The following is a 9,116-nucleotide window of genomic DNA, read 5'->3' as shown; positions in this document are numbered from 1 at the left end:
CCTGTCGGAGGGTCAGTACTGAGGGAGCGCCGCACTGTGGGACAAAGAACAAAGAACAAAGAAATGTACAGCACAGGAACAGGCCCTTCGGCCCTCCAAGCCCGTGCCGACCATACTGCCCGACTAAACTACAATCTCCTACACTTCCTGGGTTCGTATCCTTCTATTCCCATCCTATTCATATATTTGTCAAGATGCCCCTTAAATGTCCCTATCGTCCCTGCCTCCACTACCTCCTCCGGTAGTGAGTTCCAGGCACCCACTACCCTCTGCGTAAAAAACTTGCCTCGTACATCTACTCTAAACCTTGCCCCTCTCACCTTAAACCTATGCCCCCTAGTAATTGACCCCTCTACCCTGGGGAAAAGCCTCTGACTATCCACTCTGTCTATGCCCCTCATAATTTTGTATACCTCTATCAGGTCGCCCCTCAACCTCCTTCGTTCCAGTGAGAACAAACCGAGTTTATTCAATCGCTCCTCATAGCTTATGCCCTCCATACCAGGCAACATTCTGGTAAATCTCTTCTGCACCCTCTCTAAAGCCTCCACATCCTTCTGGTAGTGTGGCGACCAGAATTGAACACTATACTCCAAGTGTGGCCTAACTAAGGTTCTATACAGCTGCAACATGACTTGCCAATTCTTATACTCAATGCCCCGGCCAATGAAGGCAAGCATGCCGTATGCCTTCTTGACTACCTTCTCCACCTGTGTAGCCCCTTTCAGTGATCTGTGGACCTGTACTCCTAGATCTCTTTGACTTTCAATACTCTTGAGGGTTCTACCATTCACTGTATATTCCCTACCTGCATTAGCCCTTCCAAAATGCATTACCTCACATTTGTCCAGGTTAAACTCCATCTGCCATCTCTCCGCCCAAGTCTCCAGACAATCTAAATCCTGCTGTATCCTCCGACAGTCCTCATCGCTATCCGCAATTCCACCAACCTTTGTGTCGTCTGCAAACTTACTAATCAGACCAGTTACATTTTCCTCCAAATCATTTATATATACTACAAAGAGCAAAGGTCCCAGCACTGATCCCTGTGGAACACCACTGGTCACAGCCCTCCAATTAGAAAAGCATCCTTCCATTGCTACTCTCTGCCTTCTATGGCCTAGCCAGTTCTGTATCCACCTTGCCAGTTCACCCCTGATCCCGTGTGACTTCACCTTTTGTACTAGTCTACCATGAGGGACCTTGTCAAAGGCCTTACTGAAGTCCATATAGACAACATCTACTGCCCTACCTGCATCAATCATCTTAGTGACCTCCTCGAAAAACTCTATCAAGTTAGTGAGACACGACCTCCCCTTCACAAAACCGACGGTCAGTACTGAGGGAGCACCGCACTGTCGGAGGGTCAGTGTTGAGGGAGCACCGCACTTTCGGAGGGTCAGTACTGAGGGAGCACCGCACTGTGGGAGGGTCAGTACTGAGGGAGCAACGCACTATGGGAGGGTCAGTACTGAGGGAGCGCCGCACTGTCGGAGGGTCAGTACTGAGGGAGCGCCGCACTGTCGGAGGGTCAGTACTGAGGGAGCAACGCACTGTCGGAGGGTCAGTACTGAGGGAGCGCCGCACTGTGGGAGGGTCAGTACTGAGGGGGCACCGCACTGTGGGAGGGTCAGTACTGAGGGAGCGCCGCACTGTCGGAGGGTCAGTACTGAGGGAGCGCCGCACTGTCGGAGGGTCAGTACTGAGGGAGCGCCGCACTGTCGGAGGGTCAGTACTGAGGGAGCGCCGCACTGTCGGAGGGTCAGTACTGAGGGAGCGCCGCACTGTCGGAGGGTCAGTACTGAGGGAGCGCCGCACTGTCAGAGGGTCAGTACTGAGGGAGCGCCGCACTGTCGGAAGGTCAGTATTGAGGGAGCGCCGCACTGACGGAGGGTCAGTTCTGAGGTAGCGCCGCACTGTCGGAGGGTCAGTATTGAGGGAGCGCCGCACTGTGGGACGGTCTGTACTGAGGGAGCACCGCACTGTCGGAGGGTCAGTACTGAGGGAGCGCCGCACTGTCGGAGGGTCAGTACTGAGGGAATGCCGCACTGTCGGTGTGTCAGTGCTGAGGGAGCGCCGCACTGTCGGAGGGTCAGTGCTGAGGGAGCGCCGCACTGTCGGTGTGTCAGTACTGAGGGAATGCCGCACTGTCGGAGGGTCAGTGCTGAGGGAGCGCCGCACTGTCAGAGGGTCAGTACTGAGGGAGCGCCGCACTGTCGGAGGGTCAGTACTGAGGGAGCGCCGCACTGTCGGAGGGTCAGTGCTGAGGGAGCGCCGCACTGTTGGAGGATCAGTGCTGAGGGAGCGCCGCACTGTCAGAGGGTCAGTACTGAGGGAGCGCCGCACTGTTGGAGGGTCAGTACTGAGGGTGCGCCGCACTGTCGGAAGGTCAGTATTGAGGGAGCGCCGCACTGACGGAGGGTCAGTTCTGAGGTAGCGCCGCACTGTCGGAGGGTCAGTATTGAGGGAGCGCCGCACTGTCGGAGGGTCAGTATTGAGGGAGCGCCGCACTGTCAGAGGGTCAGTAGAGTCAGTACCTCGGGGTTGGATGAGGAATATCCCATGGCCGTTATTGGAGGAAGAGTATGTGGGGTTGGGGCTGGGATGCGGGGTTAGTGACAGTTCCCCTCGGTGTGCTGAGGTCCAACATTTATCCCACAACCGATATAACGAGAAGGACGCGGATTAGTGTGTCTCAGTTGGATTGCTCGCGCTCTCGCTCCTCGTCGCCTATCGGATCGCTGTTGGTGGGTCCCCCCCGCCCCCTCGGCAGGAGGTCGGAGGGAACTCCCTGCGGAACACCGGCCCTGGCAACGGCGGAAGGCCGAGCCCCTGGCGATGTCCGGCGGGAGGTGGGCGTGTCGTCCATTGTGACCCCCACAGGCCCCTCGTCCAATGAAGGCCGGCGGAAGGTCACATGCAGAACCGTACCATTGTGACATGGGGAGGGGGGGTGGGGAGGGGGCGGGGGGTTGGGAGGGGCATCACCAGGTTGTGGGGATGGGGGGGAGGGGAGGGGGTTGGGAGGGAGGGGGGCCCGTCCTGGTTTTGCTATCAATCGCTCACCGGGTGTGGTGGTCTTTGCAGCGGCCATGGTAACGGCGTGGATTGGGAAGGCCTTGGCTCTGCTAGGCCTCGTCGTCACGGCCCAGGCCTCGCTGGGCAAGCGGCTTACATGGGGCCTACCGGCCCAGGACGCGGACCCCGACCAGAGGCACTGGAAGTCCCCCTACCTGCCCCGCACCCTCAGCCCCGTCAGCTACGAGGTGGAACTCTGGCCTTGGCTCTTCCGAGAGAGCTCCTCGGGCCTCTACTTCTTCCACGGCAGGTCGAGCGTCACCTTCCGGTGCCTGGGCACCACCGATGTCATCGTCATCCACAGCAAGATGCTCAACTACACTGAACCCCTGCGGGTGTCCAGCGTGGACAACACAACCACCGTCATCACCAGCCTCCTGGAGGAGAAGAGACACGAGTATTTGGTGCTGTTCCTCAAGAGCCCTCTCCAGAAAGGCAAGACCTACACGCTGCAAACGGCCTTTCACGGCGAGCTGACTGACGAGCTGGTGGGCCTGTACAGGGCCGAGTATGAGGAAGCTGGCACAGCAAAGTAAGCGACCATATCTCCTCGTGCAAAGCGGCCCAACTGGGAGCAACTGAAAAAGCCTCCCTGTTTCTGTCACCTCCTACACCCCCTCCCTATCTCTGTAACCTGCTCCATCCCCTACACTCCCTCCCTATCTCTGTAACCTCCTCCAGCCCCGACACCCCCTCCCTATCTCTGTAACCTCCTCCAGCCCCTACACCCCCTCCCTATCTCTGTAACCTCCTCCAGCCCCGACACCCCCTCCCTATCTCTGTAACCTCCTCCACCCCCTACACCCCCTCCCCATCTCTGTAACCTCCTCCAGCCACTACACCCCCTCCCCATCTCTGTAACCTCCTCCAGCCTCTACACCCCCTCCCCATCTCTGTAACCTCCTCCACCCCCTACACCCACTCCCCATCTCTGTAACCTCCTCCACCCCCTACACCCACTCCCCATCTCTGTAACCTCCCCAGCCACTACACCCCCTCCCCATCTCTGTAACCTCCTCCTGCCTCTACACCCCCTCCCCATCTCTGTAACCTCCTCCAGCCACTACACCCCCTCCCTATCTCTGTAACCTCCTCCAGCCACTACACCCCCTCCCTATCTCTGTAACCTCCTCCAGCCCCGACACGCCCTCCCTATCTCTGTAACCTCCTCCAGCCCCGACACGCCCTCCCTATCTCTGTAACCTCCTCCAGCCCCTACACCCCCTCCCTATCTCTGTAACCTCCTCCAGCCCCTACACCCCCTCCCTATCTCTGTAACCTCCTCCAGCCCCTATACCTCCTCCCTATCTCTGTAATCTCCTCCAGCTCCTACACCCCCTCCCTATCTCTGTAACCTCCTCCAGCCCCTACACCCCCTCCCTATCTCTGTAACCTCCTCCAGCCCCTACACCCCCTCTCTATCTCTGTAATCTCCTCCAGCCCCTACACCCCCTCCCTATCTCCATAATCTCCTCCAGCTCCTACACCCCCTCCCTATCTCTGTAACCTCCTCCTGCCCCTACACCCCCCTCCCTATCTCTGTAACCTCCTCCAGCCACTACGCCCCCTCCCTATCTCTGTAACCTCCTCCAGCCCCTACACCCCCTCCCTAACTCTGTAACCTCCTCCAGCCCCTACACCCCCTCCCTATCTCTGTAACCTCCTCCAGCCCCTACACCCCCTCCCTATCTCTGTAACCTCCTCCAGCCTCGACACCCCCTCCCTATCTCTGTAACTCCTCCAGCCCCTACACCCCCTCCCTATCTCTGTAACCTCCTCCAGCCCCTACACCCCCTCCCTATCTCTGTAACCTCCAGCCCCTACACCCCCTCCCTATCTCTGTAACCTCCTCCAGCCCCTACACCCCCCTCCCTATCTCTGTAACCTCCTCCAGCCCCTACACCCCCTCCCTATCTCTGTAACTCCTCCAGCCCCTACACCCCCTCCCTATCTCTGTAACTCCTCCAGCCCCTACTTCCCTCCCTATCTCTGTAACCTCCTCCAGCCCCTACACCCTCTCCCTATCTCTGTAATCTCCTCCAGCTCCTACACCCCCTCCCTATCTCTGTAACCTCCTCCTGCCCCTACACCCCCCCTCCCTATCTCTGTAACTTCCTCCAGCCCCTACACCCCCTCCCTATCTCTGTAGCCTCCTCCAGCCCCTACACCCCCTCCCTATCTCTGTAACCTCCTCCAGCCCCTACACCCCCTCCCTATCTCTGTAACCTCCTCCAGCCCCTACACCCCCTCCCTATCTCTGTAACCTCCTCCAGCCCCTATACCTCCTCCCTATCTCTGTAATCTCCTCCAGCTCCTACACCCCCTCCCTATCTCTGTAACCTCCTCCAGCCCCTACACCCCCTCCCTATCTCTGTAACCTCCTCCAGCCCCTACACCCCCCCCTATCTCTGTAATCTCCTCCAGCCCCTACACCCCCTCCCTATCTCTGTAATCTCCTCCAGCTCCTACACCCCCTCCCTATCTCTGTAACCTCCTCCTGCCCCTACACCCCCCTCCCTATCTCTGTAACCTCCTCCAGCCACTACACCCCCTCCCTATCTTTGTAACCTCCTCCAGCCCCTACACCCCCTCCCTATCACTGTAACCTCCTCCAGCCCCTACACCCCCTCCCTATCTCTGTAACCTCCTCCAGCCCCTACACCCCCTCCCTATCTCTGTAACCTCCTCCAGCCTCGACACCCCCTCCCTATCTCTGTAACTCCTCCAGCCCCTACACCCCCTCCCTATCTCTGTAACCTCCTCCAGCCCCTACACCCCCTCCCTATCTCTGTAACCTCCAGCCCCTACACCCCCTCCCTATCTCTGTAACCTCCTCCAGCCCCTACACCCCCCTCCCTATCTCTGTAACCTCCTCCAGCCCCTACACCCCCTCCCTATCTCTGTAACTCCTCCAGCCCCTACACCCCCTCCCTATCTCTGTAACTCCTCCAGCCCCTTCTTCCCTCCCTATCTCTGTAACTTCCTCCCGCCCCTACACCCCCTCCCTATCTCTGTAATCTCCTCCAGCTCCTACACCCCCTCCCTATCTCTGTAACCTCCTCCTGCCCCTACACCCCCCTCCCTATCTCTGTAACTTCCTCCAGCCCCTACACCCCCTCCCTATCTCTGTAGCCTCCTCCAGCACCTACACCCCCTCCCTATCTCTGTAACCTCCTCCAGCCCCTACACCCCCTCCCTATCTCTGTAACCTCCTCCAGCCCCAACACCCCCTCCCTATTTCTGTAACCTCCTCCAGCCCCTACACCCCCTCCCTATCTCTGTGACCTCCTCCAGCCCCTACACCCCCTCCCTATCTCTGTAACCTCCTCCAGCCCCTACACCCCCTCCCTATCTCTGTAACCTCCTCCAGCCCCAACACCCCCTCCCTATTTCTGTAACCTCCTCCAGCCCCTACACCCCCTCCCTATCTCTGTGACCTCCTCCAGCCCCTACACCCCCTCCCTATCTCTGTGACCTCCTCCAGCCCCTACACCCCCTCCCTATCTCTGTGACCTCCTCCAGCCCCTCCACCCCCTCCCTATCTCTGTAACCTCCTCCAGCCCCTACACCCCCTCCCTATCTCTGTGACCTCCTCCAGCCCCGACACCCCCTCCCTATCTCTGTAACCTCCTCCAGCTCCTACACCCCCTCCCTATCTCTGTAACCTCCTCCAGCCCCTACACCCCCTCCCTATCTCTGTAACCTCCTCCAGCCCCTACACCCCCTCCCTATCTCTGTAACCTCCTCCAGCCCCAACACCCCCTCCCTATTTCTGTAACCTCCTCCAGCCCCTACACCCCCTCCCTATCTCTGTGACCTCCTCCAGCCCCTACACCCCCTCCCTATCTCTGTGACCTCCTCCAGCCCCTACACCCCCTCCCTATCTCTGTGACCTCCTCCAGCCCCTCCACCCCCTCCCTATCTCTGTAACCTCCTCCAGCCCCTACACCCCCTCCCTATCTCTGTGACCTCCTCCAGCCCCGACACCCCCTCCCTATCTCTGTAACCTCCTCCAGCTCCTACACCCCCTCCCTATCTCTGTAACCTCCTCCAGCTCCTACACCCCCTCCCTATCTCTGTAACCTCCTCCAGCTCCTACACCCCCTCCCTATCTCTGTAACCTCCTCCAGCTCCTACACCCCCTCCCTATCTCTGTAACCTCCTCCAGCTCCTACACCCCCTCCCTATCTCTGTAACCTCCTCCAGCCCCTACACCCCCTCCCCATCTCTGTAACCTCCTCCAGCTCCTACACCCCCTCCCTATCTCTGTAACCTCCTCCAGCCCCTACACCCCCTCCCCATCTCTGTAACCTCCCTCCAGCCCCTACACCCCCTCCCTATCTCTGTGACCTCCTCCAGCCCCTACACCCGCTCCCTATCTCTGTGACCTCCTCCAGCCCCTACACCCCCTCCCTATCTCTGTGACCTCCTCCAGCCCCTCCACCCCCTCCCTATCTCTGTAACCTCCTCCAGCCCCTACACCCCCTCCCTATCTCTGTGACCTCCTCCAGCCCCGACACCCCCTCCCTATCTCTGTAACCTCCTCCAGCTCCTACACCCCCTCCCTATCTCTGTAACCTCCTCCAGCCCCTACACCCCCTCCCTATCTCTGTAACCTCCTCCAGCCCCTACACCCCCTCCCTATCTCTGTAACCTCCTCCAGCCCCAACACCCCCTCCCTATTTCTGTAACCTCCTCCAGCCCCTACACCCCCTCCCTATCTCTGTGACCTCCTCCAGCCCCTACACCCCTTCCCTATCTCTGTGACCTCCTCCAGCCCCTACACCCCCTCCCTATCTCTGTGACCTCCTCCAGCCCCTCCACCCCCTCCCTATCTCTGTAACCTCCTCCAGCCCCTACACCCCCTCCCTATCTCTGTGACCTCCTCCAGCCCCGACACCCCCTCCCTATCTCTGTAACCTCCTCCAGCTCCTACACCCCCTCCCTATCTCTGTAACCTCCTCCAGCTCCTACACCCCCTCCCTATCTCTGTAACCTCCTCCAGCTCCTACACCCCCTCCCTATCTCTGTAACCTCCTCCAGCTCCTACACCCCCTCCCTATCTCTGTAACCTCCTCCAGCTCCTACACCCCCTCCCTATCTCTGTAACCTCCTCCAGCCCCTACACCCCCTCCCCATCTCTGTAACCTCCTCCAGCCCCTACTCCCCCTCCCTATCTCTGTAACCTCCTACAGCCCCTACACCCCCTCCCTATCTCTGTGACCTCCTCCAGCCCCTACACCCCTCCCTATGTCTGTAACCTCCCCCAGCCCCGACACCCCCCTCCCTATCTCTGTGACCTCCTCCAGCCCCTACACCCCCTCCCTATCTCTGTGACCTCCTCCAGCCCCTCCACCCCCTCCCTATCTCTGTAACCTCCTCCAGCCCCTACACCCCCTCCCTATCTCTGTGACCTCCTCCAGCCCCGACACCCCCTCCCTATCTCTGTAACCTCCTCCAGCTCCTACACCCCCTCCCTATCTCTGTAACCTCCTCCAGCTCCTACACCCCCTCCCTATCTCTGTAACCTCCTCCAGCTCCTACACCCCCTCCCTATCTCTGTAACCTCCTCCAGCTCCTACACCCCCTCCCTATCTCTGTAACCTCCTCCAGCCCCTACACCCCCTCCCTATCTCTGTAACCTCCTCCAGCCCCTACACCCCCTCCCTATCTCTGTAACCTCCTCCAGCCCCGACACCCCCTCCCTATCTCTGTAACCTCCTCCAGCCCCAACACCCCCTCCCTATCTCTGTAACCTCCTCCAGCCCCTACACCCCCTCCCTATCTCTGTAACCTCCTCCAGCCCCTACACCCCCTCCCTATCTCTGTAACCTCCTCCAGCTCCTACACCCCCTCCATACCTCTGTAACCTCCTCCAGCCCCTACACCCCCTCCCTATCTCTGTAACCTCCTCCAGTCCCTACACCCCCTCCCTATCTCTGTAACCTCCTCCAGCCCCTACACCCCCTCCCTATCTCTGTAACCTCCTCCAGCCCCTACATCCCCTCCCTATCTCTGTAACCTCCTCCAGCCCCAAC

General features: G+C 59.3%; 2 protein-coding genes across 2 annotated transcripts in view; both read left to right on the top strand.

Moving 5' to 3' along the window:
• Positions 1 to 2,071: 2,071 nt before the first annotated feature.
• The window catches only part of LOC140402849 (NAD(P)H-hydrate epimerase-like), a 923,606-nt gene continuing 916,561 nt past the window's right edge, over positions 2,072 to 9,116 (top strand). The window contains exon 1 of the mRNA XM_072490473.1: positions 2,072 to 2,091. The gene's annotated coding sequence lies outside the window, so the exon portion shown is untranslated. The remainder of the gene's footprint in view (positions 2,092 to 9,116) is intronic.
• LOC140402854 (aminopeptidase Ey-like) overlaps positions 3,093 to 9,116 on the top strand; it is a 325,234-nt gene continuing 319,210 nt past the window's right edge. The window contains exon 1 of the mRNA XM_072490479.1: positions 3,093 to 3,610. Within this exon, the coding sequence (XP_072346580.1) occupies positions 3,093 to 3,610 (518 nt within the window). The remainder of the gene's footprint in view (positions 3,611 to 9,116) is intronic.

Source organism: Scyliorhinus torazame, chromosome 26 (assembly GCF_047496885.1).
Source record: "Scyliorhinus torazame isolate Kashiwa2021f chromosome 26, sScyTor2.1, whole genome shotgun sequence".
Lineage (NCBI taxonomy): Eukaryota > Metazoa > Chordata > Chondrichthyes > Carcharhiniformes > Scyliorhinidae > Scyliorhinus > Scyliorhinus torazame.
This window is presented reverse-complemented; position numbering and strand designations above follow the sequence as displayed.